The 22816-nt window shown below is 55.8% G+C and overlaps 9 protein-coding genes across 9 annotated transcripts; 4 read left to right on the forward strand and 5 right to left on the reverse strand.

Annotated features, from left to right (window-relative positions):
- Nucleotides 1-184: 184 nt before the first annotated feature.
- On the forward strand, nt 185-2968 carry CHGG_07448 (uncharacterized protein; the record flags this gene model as incomplete). The annotated part of the gene is made up of 6 exons (XM_001225103.1): nt 185-819; nt 1013-1461; nt 1536-1832; nt 1927-2474; nt 2647-2732; nt 2803-2968. The coding sequence occupies 6 exons, from the start codon at nt 185-187 to the stop codon at nt 2966-2968; spliced, it is 2181 nt and encodes a 726-aa protein (XP_001225104.1).
- Nucleotides 2969-3211: 243 nt separating this feature from the next.
- On the reverse strand, nt 3212-3849 carry CHGG_07449 (uncharacterized protein; the record flags this gene model as incomplete). The annotated part of the gene is made up of 3 exons (XM_001225104.1): nt 3212-3426; nt 3582-3771; nt 3841-3849. 3 exons carry the CDS (start codon nt 3847-3849, stop codon nt 3212-3214), a joined length of 414 nt encoding a protein of 137 aa, XP_001225105.1.
- A 1285-nt stretch (nt 3850-5134) lies between these two features.
- Nucleotides 5135-6082, reverse strand: CHGG_07450 (uncharacterized protein; the record flags this gene model as incomplete). Its single annotated transcript, XM_001225105.1, has 1 exon — nt 5135-6082. One exon carries the CDS (start codon nt 6080-6082, stop codon nt 5135-5137), a length of 948 nt encoding a protein of 315 aa, XP_001225106.1.
- Nucleotides 6083-6997: 915 nt separating this feature from the next.
- CHGG_07451 (uncharacterized protein) lies at nt 6998-7787 on the reverse strand (the record flags this gene model as incomplete). Its single annotated transcript, XM_001225106.1, has 2 exons — nt 6998-7146; nt 7220-7787. The coding sequence occupies 2 exons, from the start codon at nt 7785-7787 to the stop codon at nt 6998-7000; spliced, it is 717 nt and encodes a 238-aa protein (XP_001225107.1).
- A 569-nt stretch (nt 7788-8356) lies between these two features.
- Nucleotides 8357-11400, reverse strand: CHGG_07452 (uncharacterized protein; the record flags this gene model as incomplete). Its single annotated transcript, XM_001225107.1, has 3 exons — nt 8357-8483; nt 8632-8797; nt 8928-11400. The coding sequence occupies 3 exons, from the start codon at nt 11398-11400 to the stop codon at nt 8357-8359; spliced, it is 2766 nt and encodes a 921-aa protein (XP_001225108.1).
- A 638-nt stretch (nt 11401-12038) lies between these two features.
- Nucleotides 12039-13091, reverse strand: CHGG_07453 (uncharacterized protein; the record flags this gene model as incomplete). The annotated part of the gene is made up of 2 exons (XM_001225108.1): nt 12039-12473; nt 12549-13091. The coding sequence occupies 2 exons, from the start codon at nt 13089-13091 to the stop codon at nt 12039-12041; spliced, it is 978 nt and encodes a 325-aa protein (XP_001225109.1).
- A 1362-nt stretch (nt 13092-14453) lies between these two features.
- CHGG_07454 (uncharacterized protein) lies at nt 14454-14941 on the forward strand (the record flags this gene model as incomplete). Its single annotated transcript, XM_001225109.1, has 2 exons — nt 14454-14532; nt 14631-14941. The coding sequence occupies 2 exons, from the start codon at nt 14454-14456 to the stop codon at nt 14939-14941; spliced, it is 390 nt and encodes a 129-aa protein (XP_001225110.1).
- Nucleotides 14942-16362: 1421 nt separating this feature from the next.
- On the forward strand, nt 16363-19554 carry CHGG_07455 (uncharacterized protein; the record flags this gene model as incomplete). Its single annotated transcript, XM_001225110.1, has 1 exon — nt 16363-19554. One exon carries the CDS (start codon nt 16363-16365, stop codon nt 19552-19554), a length of 3192 nt encoding a protein of 1063 aa, XP_001225111.1.
- Nucleotides 19555-20724: 1170 nt separating this feature from the next.
- CHGG_07456 (uncharacterized protein) lies at nt 20725-22770 on the forward strand (the record flags this gene model as incomplete). The annotated part of the gene is made up of 4 exons (XM_001225111.1): nt 20725-21226; nt 21317-21701; nt 21756-21934; nt 22001-22770. 4 exons carry the CDS (start codon nt 20725-20727, stop codon nt 22768-22770), a joined length of 1836 nt encoding a protein of 611 aa, XP_001225112.1.
- Between the last annotated feature and the right edge of the window lie 46 nt (nt 22771-22816).

The following is a 22816-nucleotide window of genomic DNA, read 5'->3' on the forward strand; positions in this document are numbered from 1 at the left end:
CTGGTCGTCGCCAACCGACTACTTCACGTACGTCTTTGAACAAGACTATAAGCGGTTGATTGAGCAACTCAATTCTGTATCTGATCCTCGTGATGTGAGGCGGATATTCCGATCGTTCAAAGTACTAGAAACTGTGATCCCCCGATACCTGGTGAACAAGCGGTGGGACCGGGGTCCGTTCAAGATGATTTGCGATGGTTTCTGGTTGGAGAATTTGATCCTTAAGAGCGACGACGAGTTTACCGTGGTCGGTGTCGTGGGGCTGGAATGGCCGTACATTGGACCGCCACAGCTCGCGGCCTCGGCGCCGTGGTGGTTGCTTCGGGATCGACCTACCAACGTCTGGTGGAATTATGGCAACGGGGAGCCGCCCGATTTCACTGAACGGTACTTTGAGCACCTTGAACTCTACAAGCGCGTCCTCCGAGAAGAGGAGGCCAAATTACGAGGGCCAGAAGACAAGATCTTCTCCGAGCTCGTCCAGTGGTCCGAGGATTCAGGGGCCATGTGGTTCCATATGCTCTTCACCTTCGGAATCAACGGCCTGGATACCTTCCCGCTTGCAGAACTGCATTGCCACGTGGGTGTTGAGGAATGGAAGACATTGGAAGAACAGGTTGACGAAGACGAGATGGAAGTGTTTGCCGAGGAGAAATTGCTGGACCTGAAGCAGTACGATGCGGATCTAGAAGCGATTAGAAGGGACAAGGCTCGGGTGGATAGCGGTGAGTTGAAGGCGTCGGTGTTTCTTGACTGGTATCGTCGGTTGTCACGGTCGGGGCCAAATTGTCGTTGGCTTGCGGCCGCGCGTATGGGCAGGTGTGTAGTATGGGAACCACCTACCTTGTGAGGGACGAACCAGCGAGACAGTGTTGAGATAACAATTAATACTGGCCTTATCATCTGGCATCATTGATTCGAGGTGGGGCTAACTTTGTGGAACGGGCTCTGGCCATCTTCGCGCCCAAACAATGGAACTTCCCCCACACAACCTGAACACCTAAACACCTAGAAATCCAGACACAGCTTCCAGCCTGCTCGCGCGCGCCGACGGAGAACGGACCCGAACAAATCGAAGCATAGCCCAGCAGGCTCCATCCCCCAAAATGAGCCGACAAACCCCCCGCAAGTCGCGCCACCGCCACCACGCAAGCAACAGCGGTCCCCGCCAAGTGGCCGCCTCCGACTACGAGTCCGATGCCGCCCAGTACATGGAGAACCGTGAGGCGATGCCCCTGTCCAACCCGCAGCCGGCCCGCGACAACACCGAGCTTAGCCTGCGCGTCCTGCGCCGCTATCAACCAAGCATACGGTCCATCATGGCCATCGCCGCCAACGCCGTTGCCTACAACTTCCTCGAGGCTACACAGGGGGTGGGAGAAGCACGGGGCGGAGGGCACCATGTTCATCTGCGAGCAGGAGCCCGTCATGGCACCCACCGGGCCAGACACTGCCGCGGGTGTGCGTGTTTGTGTTCAACCTGCCGGAGCATGGACAACCTCATCATTGACCTCTTGCGCGTGACGGATTGCGAGGTGGGTCAGGGGAGCTCATCGTCTTTCGGCTGGAGGACGGCGCTGTGATCAGCGGTAACAACCAGGGAGCGGACGCCACCGCAAAGAAGATCCTCGGGCTTTGGATCCACGCCGACGAGAGCAATACGCGGGAGGTGCACGCGAGTTTGATCTTGGGCGCCTGGAAACAGGGCCGTCAAGCCTTGGACGCGTACATTCAAGCGGTGACAGCAGGGGCAATGGAAAACAACGGCAACTTAGCGCGAGATCCGCATGCAGTTGCCGTCGCGGGGGATTCGGCCGCTGGGAAACGGTTGAGTATGACGGAGCTTTTTGGGAAGAACAACGGTGCATGAGTAGGGCTTTTACTGCCCGCAAAGCACCCAACCTGTGTTTTGGAGGTTGCAAGCAGCGACAGTTCCCCACCACTTGCGATCGCTCGACCCCGCGCTTTGCAACCCAAGCTTCGCCCAGCATGCACAGTGTTTTATCCCCGACCAAGCCACTGTGTATCTTACCATTTTGGCGACTTTCAACCTCAGAGTGCTTGCGTCCCCACTGAGCCCACCTTCCATCAAAATGGCGACCGACAACAACGGCGTCAAAATTAGCGCCTCGTCATTGTCCGATGGCGATGATGCAATTGAGATCGCGATACGTACTCAAACATCCCTTGCCACTTCATTCCAACAATGGCTCGCGCAAAAAAGGAACGACGACGGGGATCGCAACGACGTTATCGCCAGGGTTCAATTACGATTAGACAGCTACAAGCAGTGGCTTCTTGAAGCCAATACCGTGCCAATCACCGTCCTGAAGGATGTCGAGCCGTGGGACATGAGTGCTCGTGTGCAGCCTGGGGACGAGGATGGATCAGTCATCATCGTTACGGGACCAGGTTCGGGTGAACCCATCGAAATCGCAACCAAGGACGAGGGGGAACTCAGATACCTCATGAGTGTATGAACTTAGATCTCAGCGCCGAATACCTGACCAGGTAGCTAATTCATTTTGGCAACGTAGGATAATTACCTCGGATATATGATCAAGATTGTGCGTACCTAGCCTGCGTTGGAGTAGTGCCCCGGGCTATGTTGACAACCGCTTGTCTAACTGATTCCCCGAATGTCAGTGCAACGCCTTCTCCAAAACCCAAGAGACCTTGAGATTACTGCTCCGCACAGCAAGTGAGCTTCAAGATGCAGAGGCGGAACTGAGGTGTGTGCTCCTGTTCCTGCCAACTTTGCGTAGTGCCAATACGGTCCGTTAACACCAAGCTTCTTGTCAGCCAACCACCCGACACCACTGTCAAGACCTACATCCGCCGCCTACAGGAGTACAACGACATCAAGGACATTGGCCAGCAGCTCATCGGCTTCATTGCCGAGAATCGGGGCGTGTCTGTTCGGACCATCTACGAGCAGGAAGAGTTTGGCGTCAGTTATCCGCAATAGCCTTCCCGAATTCCATCCAGTCCATGAACTGCTCTGTTACTTTTTACGGCCATTCCTCAAGTTTTGGTGTCCCCATTAATCAACAGAATGATCAGGCGACAGACACGTGTGTTCACTGGTAACCGTAATGTCTTTACCCGCATTTCATTCCCAGCCAACCGCCCAACCCAGGTCGCAATTGACATGCATAATGCTACTAACAAACAGCGCGGTAAACAACCAAACCAAACCAACAAACACCCCTCAACCAGCCCGGCAAGCCAGGAAGTTGTTGCCGCTCGCGCCCGTGTGGGTGATGAGCAGGTCGAAGTTGCCGTCCGAGTCGAACACCACGCGGTCGGCCCCCGGCGACCCGCCGTTGTACACGCTGTGGCTGGCCATGATGGGAAACTCGTACCAGGGGCCCGGGGTCGGGAAGTCGAAGCCCTCATAGTTGTTGTACCGGTGGGGGTAGTTGTCTGCGGGGGTGAGGGGGGGTGTGGTGAGTATGGGGGCGATCTTTCTTTTGGGAAGGGGGGGGGGATGTAAAGGTGGATGGGGACATGAAGGGGTTGTTGGTGTTGGTGTTCGTGTGGTGATAGTGGCGGTGTGAAAGACCGCGGATGCGACTCACTGACGTCGCTGCCGCTCTGCTGAAGCGAGTAGCCCTTGTTAAGGGCGGCGGTGATGTGCGTGGTCTGGTAGCACACGCTGCCGCAGGTGTAGGCGCACGCGCGGGCCTCGACCTGGCCCTCGACCTCGGCGCGGAGGGGCGCGGCCGAGACCGAGAGGACGCTCACGAGGGTGAGGAGGGCGGGGATGATCTAGCCCCGGCGTTAGTGCCTGCAGTCGTGCACTCGGGCGTTATGGAAGGAGGCTGTTATGTTTCTTACCCGGACCATTTTGTCTGTGAGGTAGGGAAACCTGAGAATTGTAGGGGTGAGGTTGGGAGAGTGGTTGCGTGTGCCAGACGTTGACTTGACTAAGGTATGTGCGAAGTGCACCTCACTTATATGCTACTTGAGCTCTGAAGGAGCCCGCGGGCGTGTGTCCAGAAACGGAAGGTTCGATAACTCAATGGTTAGTTGATGCAGATCTCTTCTATTCTTTGCTTGAACCCCATTCAACAATGCAACCACCCCACGGTATCAGCATATCTATTTCTCTTACTCGGAGACGTTCTATTTCTGAAGACTGAGGCACGTTTAGGACTCTTCGACCCGCTAACCCTTAAATCTCACCGAGACAATGGAGTAACCCCTGGTCTCCCGTTTGAATGGCATGCAGATTCGGTGGCCGTTGCTGTCCCGTCTGGGGTTGTTTCAACCATGCGTGCTCCTGCCCGCACGAGTGAGATCTCCAACACTGATTGGGCCGAGGTTTGCCAAAGTCCCGCGCGGAGCTTCCGCAGATCGGCATCAGGGCGCCGCACCGTCGGCGAATCATTGTCCGCAATCTGCCGAAGAGAGGAGCTGCCCCTGACATCGGGGTTTTCCGAAGCGGGAAGCTGCTCCTACAAAGTACTGTAGGAAGGGACTGTGCAATGCTGCTGCCTGTCACGTTGCGGCTTGTTTGGCTCGAGTGGGTTGTTATCAGTCGCCTAACGCGGATTCAAGCTACTCCTACCCCCACGCCGAAGCGGCGCCACCGCTGGAGGCCCATATTTAGGTAGCATTTCAAGCTGCGAGCTTTGATAACTCCCTGGGTGCATGGCAACGCTATCATATGGGATAAAACACATAAAGAATCAAAGCTTGCGCCGGCTACCCCAAGCTAAAACATGCCTGCCGCCGGATACTCCCGGGTTTGATGTTATAACTGCCATTCATCTAGCCACAGGTAACCTGGGTGAAGCTAGTGTCTTTTATCGTTATGGAAGCTTTTGGCTTCGGCGTTATAAGCACCCGATGGAAATAGGGGCAACCCGAAACACTTGAGCAATACCATCGTCAACTTGGATTCAGCCGATGGGAATATTGGTGTCAACAGGAACATTGATGGGTCACTTTTCGGATTGGGCTGGGCGTAAAGTGAAATTGATGTGAATTCGGACGATAACACAACTTAAGGAAACAATTATATGGTGTATTTTGCTAGAAGAACCTACCATCACTCCCAATTCACATCATCTAGATACGCCTTTTTACCAAACCGGTCGCTCCTTTGAAAACTTTCCTTCTTCCGCTTTTAAGGATATCTGTTGAAGACCGCGGGTCCGAGAGTCTGGATGACCACCAGCGGCGCGACAACCATGGGCGGAAACTGTGCGAAGGGATTGGCCTCGGTCTGTTGGGGGTTGTGGGGAACTCGAAGCTTGATCCATTCAGACAAGGCTGCCTGCCAGTAGGCTGACTGCATGTTGATGGGGTATTGAGTTTCAAGTGGCGGATCAAAGAACTGGTCCCAGTTCATGCCGAAAAAGGAAGGCTGGGAAGGATCGAAATCATCGAACTGCCCATAGTTATTCATAAAATCAGCAAATTGCTGACTTTCAAATTGCTTATTATCACCCAGGTCGTGAGAGACCGGGCTTTGGACTCTCGGCTCGGAATCATCCTGAACTGTCTCATGTATGTCTGGGGCCCATGGCTGTTGTGGGTTGTTAGACTGATGAGGGACTGAATCGGAATCCGTCTGAACTGAATCCTGACCTAAAAGGAAAAAACAGTCATCCATGGTATCGGCAACTATGGACTCATATTCATCAGGTAGGACTTCGGGAGTTAGGGCAAGAGATGCGCCGTGATCGTAATTGCCAGCTTCACTCCTGGCCGTCAAGGCAAGGGATTCGGGGTAGTCATCGCCTGAACTTTCAGTGCCATGCTGTTTGTCCGTCTTGTCCGTCTCCTCGATCGGGTCTAATTCCTTTGTTGTGTCCATAGTAGTGATGTCAACTTCCTCGCCCACTGTTAGATTGGCTGGCACAGAGTCCAAACTATCCTCAAAATAAGAGCCATTATTGCCGTTAAATGTATCAGACATAAAACGCCAGACATCTTCATCGTTAATCCTGTCCAGCTGTTCGCTTAGTTCGGCCGAGGATTTCCACCTGAAAAGCATATCAATAGCCTCTTCTGTTGCTTCTGGCAAGATCTCCAAGCTCATCGACGCCGGATCAAGGATGCCCTGAGCCATGTTTCTAGCAGCCGAGAAATGTAAAGAAATTGCAGTCACAATCGCGATGGATACAGCTATCGATTTGCCGCCGGACAGATATGAGGATGTGTTGCCGTGAGATCAAATCTGAATTGGGAGTTTTTGAACGGATAATACGTTTATATGGAGATATCGATTTCAAAGAAAGTTTGAACTGGTAAAGGGGTGTCAATGAACGTTCTGGGTGTGGCCAGTACAGGGGATGCAGTGACTTCTTTGTGCCGTCCTAGACACCAGAACAGTATTGTTTGGCCGAAAATGTGAGCATTGTCATGGTTGATAAGTTCTTGGATGGACCGTTGGACAATAATCAGCACCGAGCTACCCATTCTTCAGCAACAGGGGAGTAAGATGGCGCCAAAATAGGAACACGGGGCGTGAATGGCCGAAGCCCAGCCCAAATTCCCATAAACGTGGGCGTTGATCTCGCATGGCACCAGGACTTGAGGCCCGGGATATCTTTACACGCGCATGACTACTTGGTTCAGAATCGACTAGGGCTACCGAATGTCCATCTTTCTACAATCAGATTGCTCCGGAATTATGGGGATGAGCGGGGATACAGGGATCAGTAGTGGTTCCCATCGTTGAGGTAAATTGAAAGTCGCCGCAGCAACGGGGAAGCACAATGTAAACGATGAGAGTTATACAAATCATGTACAGTCATGCGGGGACCACACCGATGCTCAGAAGCTGAACAGACCGGAAGTGATCCCCGGTGTTAACGCTAGGTATGTACAAGAAGCCACAGAGTGCCAGGAGGTGGGAGGGCAACCAAAGGGGCTGCCCATGGTCGACCACCTCCATGGATGCAATGCCACCACATCATTCAATCAATAATACCGCCACCGTTTCCCACATCCCATCACTTCATTACGACATTATCGAAAGCGCCTAGCAGGTGAAGACGCTGGGGCCCGGGATCTGGTAGTTCTCGACCGGGGGCCAGTAGATGCTGATCTTGACTCCGGGGTCGGTGCCCTTGTAAGCGCCAGGGAAGCTGACGGTGTTCGAGGGCGTCTTGCTGCCGGAGCCGCCAACGACTGTTGAGAAGAGAGTTAGCCAACGTCCTAAATCACAGACCTCATAACCCTAATGGGACTTGTAACAACGTACCATTAATCTGAGCGCACTCCATGTAGAACTGCGCACCCGGGTAGTTCCCGGCGCCGTGCAGGGCAATCATCTCAGCACGGAGGAGGTACTGGCCCGGGGCAATGCACTCGGGGATCTTGATGGTGTGGCGGCCCTGGCCGTTGATGACCTTCTCGGTACCCCAGACGCCGTTGCTGTAGCCGTCCTGCTGAATCTTGAACCAGCCGCCGCCGACGCCCGAGTCGGAGGTGGCGTCGCCGACCTTCTTGAGGTAGGCCAGGGTCGGGCCCTTGTGGCTGCTGTCCATGACGTCGTTGGGGGCCGAGCCGGTCGTGCTCAGCATGTAGCGCCAGACGGCCGTCACGCTCTGGCCCGCCTGGACGGTGATGATCTTGGAGGTCGACGACGTCGGGTTGGGGTTGCCGTTGCAGGCCATCGAGTTGGACGTGACGTCCTCGATGGGGCCGTTGTATGAGGGCACGCGGACACCCTGGCCGACGCCCTGGTTGACGCCGCCAACCTCGAGCGACGAGAAGATGGTGTGGGCGCTGGCGGCGCCAGCCAGCATCAGAGGGGCGAGGACCTTCATGGTTGTGGTGGAGATGGGAGGAGGAGGATAGGGATAATGCACTCGAACTTGCTCGCCATGAGTCAATGGGAGAGACGTTATATAGGCGGCACTGGGCTCCAAGGGCCCCGGCTTTCAAAGTTCGTGAGCCATGTTTCTTTCCCGCCGGCAGCTGGATCCCTCCTCGCCCCCCCGGATTTCGCTCCCGCATGAACTGCTCGAAGTCTGGAGTGCATGTGGGGAGCCGTGCTTGGCTGGCGGCTCTCCGGGGACGAATGAATGCAACACTACGAGCGCTAAACCGAGTCAGTGCAGGGAGTTGCCGATCCGAGGCTCCCTCCAGGGGGTTGGCGGAGGGCTACGGTCCGGTTAATATATTACAGGGGGTCCGGCAGCCTTACCGTTAATTCCTAGAGCGGGCGAGCCAAGCCTCTGGGCTCGGATCTGCAGGGTTGTCAGGGGGTCCCCGTCGTCTCTTTGGTCCAGGCGCAACCAGTTACCCGGTTTCACGACTCTGTTTCCCCACGCTTCCCGCGCCGTCGAGCAAACACCAAGAGCCCAAGACGGAGAATCCACCCCCGGGCACTTGCTCACGAGAGCCCTCCCTCGGCATATGAGGTGCTTTGGCCGGCACCAGGTTCGGTCTGCTCCTTTGGGTTGCCGCCACTCCCTCTCGGTACCGCTCTCGAGGTTCCATTGGCTATCTCGGAGGGGATGCTGGATGATGAATGTCTCTACGCTTTATGAGCTGACGGCACCCAAGACACGTCCCTTATCTCCCACCCGCTTTTGTTGGGAATGAATGAGGGAGTAAAAAAATGCCGCGAAACATCTGCTGCGGCTTGAGATGAGGGCGAGTTCTCACGTTTTCCAAGCGTCGTATTCCGACACGGGCAACGAGCGACGCGTAGTGGTGTTGTTGAAGGCGTGATGTCGAAGTCTGATGATGGTGTTTCTCGGCCCCATTCTTGATCCCTGAAAGCTTCCGATCTCACGAGCGAGAACAGTCGGTTTGAGACCGCGGAACGTACCTATAAATGCAATGATGATGTTGTTCATCCACCATGTTTGTCCAATTTCTATTTTTTTTCAGCAAACCTCAAATTAGGGTGATGAATTCCCGGGAGAAAGGATACTTTGTTTTCTCGCCGTACATGCTACCATGAATATAGGCCTCTCCGACGACTCGATAACGGTCACCCTCTTCATGCCGTAAAATGAAGGGGACATCAGCGCCTTGCAGAATCCAGACCTCATCTTTGCACCCTGGATTATTGCCGATTGACTTAGGACCAAGGCCAAGACGCCCGCGCGATGTACGGAAGAATGACCTCCCTTGGGTAGCTATTCGCATCCTTTCCTCGAAGCATGCCGCGCTCTTTCGTTCTTCCGACGTCAATCGGGAGCGAGCGTTGGCTCTATAAGCCCCCGAAAGATTCTCTGGGACGATTTCGGCATCTAGTTCGTCGACCGGATCGTTTACACATTCCATCAGCCGGTTGGCAGTGGGGAAGTGGCGGATGCCAACTGTAGGTTCCGGGATGCCAAGGTGGAGGTCGAGCTGGTACTGTTCGCGTTCGTCTTGCCTTCTGCGACGGAGTTTGTTGATGACAAGATCACGATAGGAAATATTGGCCTCGACCACCTCCGAATCTGGCACGATCTGGTTGCCATCGTACATGGCCGACCATAGGGTCACTTTTGATGAAAATGACTCCAGCCCAAACACTCGCACCCATTGCTGTTTGGTTTCAGCAAGTGCGTGGACGGCAACGCGTGTCTCCAAGATGTCCTGAAGCACCCAGCTGGCGAACCCATTGCCCAGATACTCAGCGAACTCACCCGGAGAGTATCCTTCCGCTCTGACGTTGTCCGCCAGTAGAGTTCGCCATAATGCCTCGACACGACTAATAGTCCGTAGACGGAGCTGCTCGGAGGACTTCCCGTCGTTTGTCCTTACGAGACTCCAAGTGAGGGGTTCGTCGGGATACCGCACCGGCGAACCAAGGGCCACCTTCAGGATCTGAGGCACGGGGTCGATGTCCATATTTGTGGCGGTACACACCGTATCGACGCGGATGGCCACGACGGGTAACGTCCCGTCAGGACGGACCACATAGTTCCATAGAGTCTCTCCAAAGGGGTGGAAATGGCATTCCTTAGAAGTTCCCCTATCAAACGGCACTCTACCGAGCCGGGCGCTAAAATCCGGGACCCAGCTTGGGAGATCTGGGATCTTGGTATTCTGAGCATCTTGGACTTGGGAAAGGAGGCGGAGAAGGTGCTTTTCCTCCAGCATGGCCAGGGCGGCCGTTTTATATACATCCTGCACAGTTGCACCATAGTCTGGTACGATGCCTAAGTCGTTGTCGGCCAGACTGAGGAAGGCAAAAGTCTTATCCCTGGGATCGGCGGCGTCGAGATCACGGAGTGCTGAGAGGACAGACGTGAGCCTAAGCCGGTCGGATCGTCGTATGTAGTGGAAGCCACGTATGAAGGTGAAAATGTCATTCGGTTCCACCACAAGCGCCTTCGTGTTCGAAACAGACGAGGGCTCTCCATTATTCAAGTTGACCGCGGCGATGACCTTCGTAAGGTGCTTGAGCGGGTCTGAAACGGCCTCGTCGGTAAGGAATGAGCGGCCAAAGGCACAAAACTCCGAGCTCAAGCCTCGGTTGTCTAGAAATGACAGCACCCGAACAATGAGAGCCATATCCAGCATGTTCTCACCATAGATCAGGTACGTCTGCTGGGCGAGGATGACCGCCACAGCAGCCCAAGCTTGACGGAACCAAGTTCGTTGAAAAAAGGCAAAGAGCCCAAACCAATGCGCCGCCGTCATTTCTATGATGCTCGAAAGCGTAAACATCTCCGGTAATGGGCGGTCCAAGGCAATACCTAGACGATCTCCTTTCCGGAGCTCTTGAGAATGCATGTAGTCGAGGATAATGTTCACCGCCTCGACGGCCAGGTCCCCTAACCTGTCACTCGGCCCAACCCAACTCAACACCTGCCGCGCCGACTTGAACACCGCTCTCGCCAGCTTCACCTGCGCGGCCTTCTCATCCAGATCCTTCTGATTGATGCAGATGGTATCGATCCAGATAGGCAAGCATAGCGTGTCCCTCGCCTCGAGCAGCTCAGGGGTTTCCAACGCCTCCTCCGCCATCTGCGTCCCCAGATTTGCAAGCGACACCAGAAACCGGACCAGGTTCTCACCAACCCGCACGGCACACCCATTGACCTCGATGACAAACGGGGTGCTGTCGTCGTCATCGACGCGCTCGTACGGCATGTTCTGGCCGTACTCGGGCGTCTGCTCGTAGTACTCGCGGCGGGCCTCGTCGACAACGGCAAAGACCTCCGGCACCGCCGGCTCAGAAGGGGTGGGATTGGAGACGGAGCGCTCAAAGGGGGGCGTGAAGTTGTCTGCCTCCAGATGGTCTAGAACGAACCGGTCGGAGAGGCTGCGCTCGTGGACCGTGATGGGGTTGCGGGTTGTGTAAGACAGCGCCGCGTACGCGGGGTTGTGGTCCAGGTCGACGACGTGCATGTTGCAGCGGATTCCGTTTGCGGTGGCCTCGAGGAGGTCGAGGACCCGGATCGAGGTGGCGTTGGGGAGCGCATCGTACATGAGGTCGGGTAGTAACGTGGGCGCTGGCGGCTCGTCTCGGTTTGTGTTGGTATTGACATGGCGTGAATGGGTTGCCGATGCCGTGGGATTGGTTTGTTTCTAAATGTTGCGGGTGTGATTGAACATACAAAGCTGGGGAATTCGTTGTCGTTGAGTCTGCAACTCTCTGCTTAAGAAGACGTGGTGGACATTAACGACTAGGCAGCAATGCATGAGGGGAAGATGGGGCTACTATGCCAAGGAGGGCGATCGCTTGTGAGTGCTGGTTGGATGAGCATCACATGGCAAGCGCTGAAAAGCTTTAAGACTTGAAAAGGGTGGTTGGTCTAGGGTATAAGACGGGTGGGTGTTTTTCATAAAATCAACTTGCCGAACTTGGGAGCAGCGAGCATGGGATGGGCCAGACAGAACATGACATAGGAAGGGGAAAAGCTTGGGATTAGAGTGGCCCTTGAATGGTACGAATGTATTTATTTCATCCACCTACTGCCTTACTAACACCGTCCACCGACCTGAAGAGTCCAAACTCTCATCTATATCCTATCCAACTTCGCCTATTGCCCGCAACAGACAGCTAAACAGCAGCAATCACTCCCCAAGGCGATACCCAGCTTTTCCACATATCTCGTGTATCGGTATTAGGCGGTGGGGGTCATCTTGTTGACGAGCTTGGGGTTGCCCCAGAGCTCAACAGCGGCGGCGAACAAGTAATCGCTGAACTCGTTGATGCCGTCAGCCTCCCACTGCTCGGGGCCATTCGGGCCGCCGTAGTTCTTGATGAACTGTTCCAGCTCATTGACGCACTTCTCCAAATCGGCGTCGGTTCCGGCGCCCGCCTTCGTCTTCCCCCATTGAATGACGAGCTTCTGCTTCTTCTTCTCCTTGCTGATGTTGGGGACCAGCTCAATGCAGCGCTTGTATGGCATCCAGGACACCATGCCATGGTAGAGGGGTTGGCCCTGAGGGCTGATGCTGCGGAACAAGGTGGGGATGCCGTACTTCACGCCGGCTTCTACGCCCGCTAGGCACAAGTACATGGCCTGGGCTGGGCTATCGAGAGCGTAGGCCGCTGCCTGTATCGTTTTGGTTAGCACGGTTCATGATAGAAGAGGCCCCCAGGAAAGGAAAGTGGCTCCAGAATAACGTACCACCTTGCCGTCAGGGTTACCATCTCTCTCAAACTTGGACTTGGACTTGGGCTCGGACTTGAACTTCCAGCTGGCCTCCGTCTTCTCGAACTTCTTCCATTGACCCTCGGGGAGAACGAAGGCGCCGCCGGGGGTGGTGGAGCTGGAGTCAATGACAACCTCCGTCTTCAGGCAGCGCGCAACGCGGTGGCCCGCCAAATCGTAGGTGGCAAAGTTATACACCGGCTTCTTCTTTGCGTCGACCTTTTGAGATAGGATGGCAGTGGCCTTGACAGCAAAGGATGTGCAGCGGCCAGTCTTGCTGGCCCAGACGGGCCGCATTTGGTTAAGGTCGTGCTTGTCGACGATTTGGGTCTTCGTGATATCCTTCACGGTTTCGACGGGGTTTGCCACGAAATTCGGAACACTCTGTCCGCCTGCTTGAAGAATGTATTCTACCATCTTCAGCGCCGTGTACGGCCCTTCGGAAAAGATGCCTTGCCAAGTTGCCACGGCCTCGGCCGGCGGCGGCGGAGGAGGAGGAGAACCGCCCCTGGTCGACATGATGGAGTTTTAGGAGAAGAGGAAGGAAGAAAAGGGAGAGAGGGAAAGCAAGGGAGATGTGGGGAATGAGAAAATATGGATCAGAGTGAGCTGTGATCAGACTTCAACGTCAAGAACCTAACCAGAGGCGAGAGTGAGTAGTCAGATGTCGAATGGAGAGGGAGTTGGTAGTCGATGGCAGGATATGGCCTTATATCCTTCTCGCGGCCGACGGCACCATCAAGGGCAGGGGTTTCGTTTTCGACCCCTTGATCTAGAGTCATCGAAGGACCAGTTTCCACGTCAGCACAACGGACGACACTTGATGCCGCCGCCGAGACCAACCGTAGGGCCATCTGGCGGTGCCGCGCTATACTTGGCTCTTGGTCCCAAATCCGGGTGTTCAATGGCGCGGGAAGTTTCCAGCTAGGTGCTGACGAGGGCCGCAGGATTCTCGAACTCAGAGTTTGGGGGCTGGAAAGGTGTGCTGACCTTGAGTCCTAGGGCCTCGTTGAAACTCTCCGCAAACCTTATGTGGCTAGTCCCCGAGTTTCAAAGGGTTCGTGGGGCATGGCCATCATGACAATGCGGCGAGGGAAGGCCAAGGTCAACTACGGTCAGCTAGTGGGGATACTAGACAGCTTCCTTTCGCTTATAATCGATAATAACCGTAAATCCTCCGAGGGCCGGCGGGTCACGTCGCCCCTCTAGTCCCATCTATGCTCCGTGAGGTTTGTAAACCTTATCTCACCATCAAAGGATGTCGGGTGAAACAGTAGTGCCCGTGATCTGCTTGGCAGAACTGCCCAGTAACTGTTGAGCCCCTTGCTGTAACCGGCCATAACCCCACAAGACAGTAAGCTTTTGAGCCATGAGATCTGGTTATCGTGAACTGCGCCGCCTTGGCCTCGCGGGGTTCCCACAGGAAAAGTACGCAGTTGCCCGGCGCGTAATTGTTCCCCATCCGTCTCAGGGGGTTTGGTTGTGTGCCCGCCGACCGTTTACGGACGCCGCAATCCGCCACTTCGACAATGTCAGATCCCGCCGCGCCGCATTTGAGTCGACACAAACGAGTTTCGTCTAGGATGACCGCAGGATTTCCCTCACCCGGTCGCGTAAGCTATGACCCCGACAGAAAAAAGCCGCTCGTCATGGCTGAGAATGGCCAACGCAGAAGCGGATAGTAAAAGATGGCTGCCAGGCCCTGGGGCTGTACCCGCCGTTGTTCCCCATCGGTATAATAAAGGCCTCGTCCTCGCCTCCAAAAAACCGTTTAAAACCGCAAGAAGTCGAAACACAGAGACATACCGGTCTCCTCTTCCGTTATTACCAGAACCCAATCGCAAAACAACACCCCTCCACCTCATACATTAAGCAATCGCAATGTCGTCGCAGACGCAGAAGAATGTGTTGCTGATGCTCCGCCAGGCGCGGGCAAAGCCCCGGAACGCCAACATCACGAGTAAGCCTTTCCCGGCCAAGCCCTTTCGATTGCCTAGCCCGCGAGATCCGGGCCCTGAACCCCCCAATGTCCGATCATCATACTGACAAAAGTATCAGAGACCTGCGGCCCGCCAGCTCCGGTTACCTCGGTGGCCGCCCTGCCCATGTTGTATGAGTTGGAGCATGGCCCGCCTCCGGCAGCCGCGCCCGCCCCAACCGCGACCCTGCCCGTTAGGACTGCTGCCACAAAAACGAGTGCCACGACTACCACAAAACCTACTGCCACAAAGGCCAACGCCAGCAACACGAACACTAGCACCACGAGGGCTAATGCCACCACTAATACCACGAAGGCTAGTGTCACGAAGACCGGTGCCACGAAGACCACTGGTACTGGTAATGGTACAAAAACCAACGGCACGAGATAATGGGATGAAGAGTGCGGGAGGCAAGCAAAGTAGGCAAGCTCAACGAGACGATTCCTTCCCCATTTTGGACGGGGCGCTTGCACTCGGCGCAGAAGAAGGATGGGTACTGGGCCTAGGCGCAAAGCTGTCAGCATGGGGACCAGGCTGATTGCGAAGGGTGGAATCTTGGCTGGACCAGGAGGAGGTAGCTAGATGAATAGACTCACGCAGGTGGTTCAAGTGTTCTGGTCATCTCCTGCCAACGTCGCTGCGTCTGTTGATGGACCTGCATTTCCCTGTCTCCGTGTCAGTCCAGGCCCGTCATTCGTGAGCATCCCGAGCCATGGGGTTGGCCTTACTCTAGCCGCTGCCTAATCCGGGCGCGCTCTTCTTGGGTGGTCGAGGGGTCCGCCAGGTCCTCGCGCATGCCCTCCGCCTCCATGTCCAGTAATGCTTCCATGGCGACAGCTGGGGAGACACCGTTATGGGTGGGGGTCGCTAGTGCCAAACATCAGCGTCCAGATTCGAACATATTTGAACGGACATTCACTAACACGAGGAGTGGTTGCTCGCTGCCCTGGCTGCCTCGAACATCGCATGTATCTCTTCTGAAGTGACGCCACTGCCGGTAGATGGTTGCGGGTTGTTCCTTGCACCGCTGTTTGCCTTGTCTGATGGCGCTTTACTACTCTCGGCCATGATACCACGGCCCTGGTACTTTTTGTAATGATGATGTGATGATTGTCGCGGAGATCTTCGGGGTTGTTGCGTTATTAGAAGCGTGGGTGTCTGATTGAAGGTTCTCAATGTTGATAGAAGAGAGAATAAAATCCGAGACCCGAGAAAACGGTTTGAAGGGGGAGAAGGGCTATTAATCAAGACCGACATTCGGTTGCCTGGAGTGGCCTCAGCGGCGGCGGCGAGTCGAATCGGGGCTGAAGGTGTTGAAAGCGGCCACGAGGCGACGGTTTTCCCCACATTCCCCACCATCAATCCCCGCGCAGGACCAGGGTTCCAGGCGCCCACCACGCCGAGCACGCCCGAGATCGGTCGAAAGCCCCTGGACCTGAGGTGGTTTAGGGATGTCGGCCGCTTCCAACTTCCATCTCAACTCTGAGAGCCGCGCACAACTGTTGCCACAAGTCCACAACAACACGTTGCCCATCCCAACGGCAGCCATGATGCTTGTTGTTATTTATTTGCCACCTTTTTTATAACACCGCTTTCTACAAATCCAACGAGCGTCTTTCTGTACCCGGCGCTGTTGTACCGTTCGCTGCACCTTCCTACCCCTCCACCAATGACCTCCGAGGGTCAGGTTCTCGAGTCCGAGAGGCGCACGAATACATCCAAAAGTTGCCCGCCGTACTCGCTGTTGCGCCTACCACCCGAATACACGACAGCCCCTCCCCCGGGTCGGCCCACCCACCTTAGATGCCGTGATGGGTTCCTCAGCGACGCCCACCGGTTCTGCGACCGCCGAAGCCGTCGATCCATTCTCCACGAACCCGTACTCCCTCCATAGCGCAGTTCACGGCCGCCGCTCCGAATATGTGCGCCTCCATCGCATGCGCATAAAGATTGGAACTTGGAATGTCGCCGCGTGCCCGGGCACGGATAAAGACCTTGCCAGGTGGTTCATCGACGAGGAAGGGTTGGACCCCGCCCTCGGGTCGTCGAAGCCGCCCGATAATGGAACGGGGCAATGGGAAGGGAGCCAGGACGGGTTCCATGACATTGGGGAACCCATAGAGCTCTCAAAAAAAGGCAGGATCGGGCTCTACGTTCTCGGGCTTCAAGAGGTTAATGTCCTCACGGCCCCGAGCCAGTACATGTCCTGGATCTACACCGCCGACGACACGACGATGACAAAGTGGAAGGCAGCTATTGAGGCTGCGCTGCCAACCGACTACCAGCTTGTTGCTGCCGAGCAGTTGGCGGGTCTGCTGTTGCTGGCCTACGCCTCGCCTGAGATTGCCCCGACAATAAGCAATGTCAGCACCAGCGCCGTCGGCACTGGCGCCCTCGGATACTTGGGGAACAAGGGGGCAGTTTGCACCCGCATTGTGGTCGGAGAGGCCACGCAGTTATTGTTTGTTAATTCCCACTTGGCGAGCGGCGTTGAGGACTATTATCTGGATCGCCGAGTCAGCCAGGCGCAACAGATCATAACTCAAGCACGATTCGAGCCCATCACCATTTCCGGTGTTTCTGAAGAGGAGAAAGGCAAGATTGGTGACGAGGACTTCGCTTTTTGGTTTGGTGACCTCAATTTTCGTTTGGATCGCTTGCCTGGCGACGACATCCGGCGATTGTTGTTGCTCCACACCCGAGGCGAATACGACCTATCCAAGCGGGAGTTGCGCCGCGAGAGCTCGCTCGAGGGAGAGCCCATCGTGGTCGATCGCCTATCCGATAGTAGCGACGAGGCTGGTGATAGAGATCCCGGCGACCAACCTCAGGAAGCAACTGAGACCAACGCGGCTGCCTCCAAAGGGTCAGATGACGACTCGATCAACCTGCCGGATCCAGAGGAGTTCCCTGAAGACCCGCATGGGGATCCCGCATCGCTCCAAGCCACCCTTGACTCTCTCCTTCCACACGACCAACTCAAGCGACTCATCAAACAACGCAAGGTTTTCCACGAGGGTTGGCGAGAGGGCACCATCACCTTCTTACCGACTTATAAGTATGATGTCGGTACTGTCACGCTCTTCGACTCCAGCGAGAAGCGCCGGCCGCCTAGCTGGTGTGACCGGGTCTTGTATCGCACCCATGAAGACATGCAGAGGTACGAGAAGAAAGTCAAGGAAGAGGAGGACACACGCAAGAAAGATGAGGAGATGAAGGCCCGAGGCATGGAAGAGGGCGTTGACGACGACGTCCTATTCTCGTACGACCCCGAAAATGATGGCGAGGAACAACCAACTTCAAAGAGTCTAGAGTACGACGAATATGACGAGGCCGAGGACGGAGGCGGTGACGAAAACCCCAGTCAACCGGGCCACGACAGGTTACGGCTTGAGCTTTACACCTCCCACCAGAGGATTACGTCGTCAGACCACAAACCCGTTACAACCATTTTCACGCTGGATTACGATGCTGTCGTCCCCGAATTAAAGGGCAAGGTGCATGCTGAGGTTGCGCGAGAGCTGGACAGGGCGGAAAACGAGGGGCGGCCGGTAATCACTGTTGTGGTTGACCGCCACGATCCTCGAGATCACCCACGACTTGACGACTCGGACTCCCCAACGCACATTGACCTCGGGGAGATCCGATTCCTCGACAAAAAGACTGCTACACTGACGCTAGCGAATACCGGTGGTGTCCCTGCAACCTTATCCTTCCTCGAGAACCAGGCAACAAACGACACAGAGTGTGACAATCCAGCCCAGACAACATGGCTGATGACCTCTTTTGTGCACCCGGAGGCCGCAGACGATGACACCGAGCCCGTCGACGTTGGGAGAGAGGTTACGCTACAGCCTGGGGAGACACTCAATGCTGTGCTCGATGCCTCGGTTACCGAAGTGGCGCACGCCCAAATGCTTAATGCAGGGCAATCGACCTTGGAGGAGGTTCTTGTGCTCAGAGTAACAAACGGTCGAGACCACTTTGTCCCTGTTCGCGCGTCTTGGTCGCCCACCTGCATTGGCCGCTCCGTTGAGGAGCTCATCCGGGTCCCCGATAGCGGCATCCGAGCCTTTGCCCATTCGCTCTCAAAACAAAAAGGCAGCACCGGCCCGATCCCGCATGATCTGCCTGCCCACCGGCCAGCTCCCAGAGAGCTTTTCCAACTCACTGAAGCGATTGAGACCGTAACCCAACGAGTGGTGGCCGACGCCCAGATGCTGGAAGACTGCACCATCCCCTCCGACCCCGGCTGGCCGTTCGACGAAGCCGCCTGCAAATCCACCGACGTCGACACCCGAACAAACCACATCCTCTCCCTCCTTTCCGCCCTCGACCAGAACACCCCCCTCCCCTCCGCATTCCCCCCAGAAACCCCCTCCTTGCACCGTCTCGAAGCCCTCTCCCAAACCCTCCTCCTCTTCCTGCGCGGCCTAACCGACGGCATCGTCCCGGCCGCACTCTGGGCACGCATCGAAGATGCCGCGCCTTCCATCCCCTCCCTCACCAACCCCGCCACCACCGCCGGAACAGACGACGCCACTCTCAACACGGACCGCTCCACCCTCCTCGACATCCTACAGTCCGCCCCCAACCACAACATCTGCTTCGTCTTCCTGACCACCACCCTCGCCCGCGTCGTGTCCGAGCTAGCGCCCTTGTCTAGGATCGACTTGGAGGTTATCCGGAACGATCCCGCTGCGTCGCCGTCGTCGGCTGGCCCCGCGGTGAGGGGTGCTGGGATGGGGATTGGCGGCGTGTTGGGCGGGGTGGGAAGGAAGTCACTGAGTTTGGTGAGGAGGGGGACGATTGGTGGTGGTGGCCCGGTGGGGGAGGCGTTGGCGAGGTTGGAGAGGAGGAGGGTGAGGGAGAGGAGGGTGGTGGAGGTTTTTGGGGCGGTGGTTTGTCGTGGGTTGGGTGAGGAGGGGGCGAAGGAGAGGAGGGTCGGGGAGGCGAGGAGGCGCGCGGTGATGGAGTTGTTTTTGAGGCGGAGGGGGGACTGAGTGGGAGGAGGTGTGTGAAAGTGAGTGACTGGGCTGGCGGTGCTTTTAAAGGGCATGGTTTAGATTATGGGCTGGGATTGGAATCGCGGTGTCCGGCTTTGGCGGATGGCCTCGGCTTTGGGGATAGATATATCAGGCTTGTCTGCATTTGGCAATGGCGTTGCTACTCGATTCCCCAAGGGTGGCTGTTATGGCGCTGAATCAGCGGTGGTATTCTTGGGCTTTCTAAAGGAAGTCGTCGCCATGTTCGTTTCATTTCTCATGGTTCAATACAATGCGCCCCCCCCCCCTATACTCCGATGTAATTCAGCTCTGTTGCCCGGTATATTCTTCCTACTTCCCATAATCCAATACACGCCACCGCGTCGATCCAGGGGGCAAGTGGGAGTCAGGACTTGCCTAGAAACCCTGACTGATTTTGCGTCTGCTTACACCTACCAACCAGGAACACGGCAACGCGAATGAAGTCGGATCCTATGTCGATCCCTTATATCTGGGGTATTATGGGTTCATTTACGCTTGCATCGGCCCCGTCTATTTTTGCCTCGTTCGCTCAGCCTAAAGTCTGTCTCCCTGCCTCCGACCCAAAGTCCTTCGCAGACTGCCCAAAAGGCCCCGGTCTTGCCGATCTCGAACCGGCAGCCTGGTTCTCTTTAAGAAAAGCTCGCCTCTAAAACTTGATATCCTTTCTTGGCATAGCATAATTGCTCCAATATTTCTGATATGAAAAACTCTGCCTAAGAGTCTCAAATGTGACCCTAGAAAGGGGGCCGCCGGGCCTCGACTTTCCGTAATTGTTTCGAAGACGCACAGAAGCTTCATACATAGCTTGTAGAACCCAAACTATTGCCGTCTTTGCTAGCCGTCGGCCAGATCCGAAGGTCCCTTGCATGGCCCCATTGCGCGGCAAGTCATCCGAACCACATCCCGAGTTAAAGTAAGGGACACCTGACAGTGTTCCTTGTCAATGGGCCACGACAGAGTGCTACCGGGGGTAATTGTACTGCTACTCTTTTTCTGGGGCTTCCGGGTTTATGAAGACTGATCTGCTCGGATAATTAATAGGTAAATGCCAGAACTAGGATGTTCAACAATCCCGCTGTGTGAAGGCGGTTCCCGGTTCCAACTCCACCAGACATCATCCTCACGCCATCCAAGACGAGAATCACGATGCATTTCGCTACCGCCGCCCTCGTGACGTTGGTTTCACTTGTGACCCTTTCGGCAGCCAAGCAGAACTGCCCTCTTTATGGCCCCTTGCTTCCTCGGCCGACAAACCTCTCAAAGAGTCCAGTGATCGCCAGCGTGGCCAAGACTCTGGACGACGTCTTTTTCAAGAACATCGACAATGATACCAGCACCGGCTCGCAATACTTCTCGTATGCTGTGGAGGTATTTACTGGCAGTGAGAGCTTGCCATTATGGTCTCGTTATTGGACAGCTCCAAACCTGAATACGTTCAACAACAGTGGCGTTACCAAAGTGGATGGCAACACCGTCTTCCGGATTGGCAGCGTCACAAAGATTTTCACGGTACTTACCTTTTTGGCGACGGTGGGAGACGGGATCTGGAACGACCCGATTACAAAGCATCTACCAGAGATAGCGGAAATCGCCAACAATGCCTCCAGTTCGCCCATATTTAGGCCTGATTGGGAGTCCATCACAGTCGGTTCGCTTGCGAGCCAGATGTCCGGGTTGATTCGAGACTGTACATGTTCCCAATGTTCAACTACAATCACTCGCTAACCGGAATAAACAGATGCCTTGCTCGGCGAGCTCAGCTACCAAATCAACATGACCACCCTGCACAATTTGGGCTTCCCTCCTCTGCCCAACGGCACGTTCCCGCCCTGTGGTACCAACCCGACTTGTGATCGGAAACAGCTATTTGAGGGGTTGGCAAAACTGCCGCCGTCATTCGCGCCCTACACAACGCCGGCCTATTCCGATCTTGGTTTCGTGTTGCTGTCATTCGTGGCGGAACGTATTACGGGCAAAACGTTCAAGACTCTGGTCACGGACGCCGTGTTGACGCCCCTGGGTCTTGAGCACACGTTCTATGACGAGCCGGTTGAGTCTGTCAGCATCATCCCAGGAACAAAGCGGAAGACGACATGGGGGGCGGAGCTCGGCGAGGAAAAAGCGTAAGGGTGCAACCGAATTGTTATTTTTTGATTTGCGCTAAGTGCTATTTTTAGGACCGGCAACATGTACACCTCGACAGGTGACATGTCATCACTTGGCCGTGCTATACTGAGATCATCCCTGATCAAACCGGCCATGACCAGGCGATGGTTAAAGCCGACATCGTTCAGCTCGGACCCGAAAGCGGCGGTCGGCATGCCATGGGGCATCCGGCGGATCGAGCTACAGAAAAGTCCGTCTCTAAATCTTTGGAAAGGATCCCGTCGCAACACGAACTAACAAAATAATAACAAAACAGACCAAACCTACCAGTTCGTGCACACCTTCAACAAAATTGGCAGCATCGGCTCCTACAGCTCCCTCTTCGCGCTCATCCCCGAACTCGACATCGGCATCAGCGTGCTCGCAGCCGGCGACGCACCCGCGGGCATCACCAACGCCATCGCCGAGACCCTCACCAACACCTACATCCCCACCCTCTCGTACATCGCGCGAGCCCAAGCGAGCCTCACCTTTGCCGGCCACTACCGGCACGCCAGCCTCGCACCCCCAAACAACACCACCACCACCACACCCCGCCCCGCCCCCTACACCAACACCACCATCCACACCAACACCACCATCCACACCAACACCACCACCCTGACCCCACCCCTCAACTCTTCTCTCACCATCACCGTCGACGCCACCGCCCCCGGCCTCAACGTCACGCACTGGCTGTCCAACGGCACGGACATGTCGCTCCTCACCGTGGCGCTAGCCAGCAACATCTCCTCGTCCCTCTTCCCCTACTTAAAACCCTCCGTGCGCTTATACCCGGCCGGGCTGGAGGAGGCGCGGCCCGACGGGGGGCGGCGCGTGGCGTTCAAGGCGACGTTTGAGGAGGCGAGTGGGGAGGATCGTGAGGGCGGGGTGTTTGTGACGGATTGTGCGACGTGGGTGGGGGTGACGGCTGTGGTGTATGGGTCGGTGCCGGTGGATTTGTTTGTGTTCGAGGTGGATGGGATGGGGAGGGTGGAGGCGGTGGTGAATGAGGGGTTGAGGGTGCGGTTGGAGAAGGTTAGTTAGGTGGTGGTGGGTGTGGTTGTGGTGGTTGTGGTGGTTGGGTAGGGGG

Source organism: Chaetomium globosum, genomic scaffold (assembly GCF_000143365.1).
Source record: "Chaetomium globosum CBS 148.51 scaffold_5 genomic scaffold, whole genome shotgun sequence".
NCBI classification, from domain to species: domain Eukaryota; kingdom Fungi; phylum Ascomycota; class Sordariomycetes; order Sordariales; family Chaetomiaceae; genus Chaetomium; species Chaetomium globosum.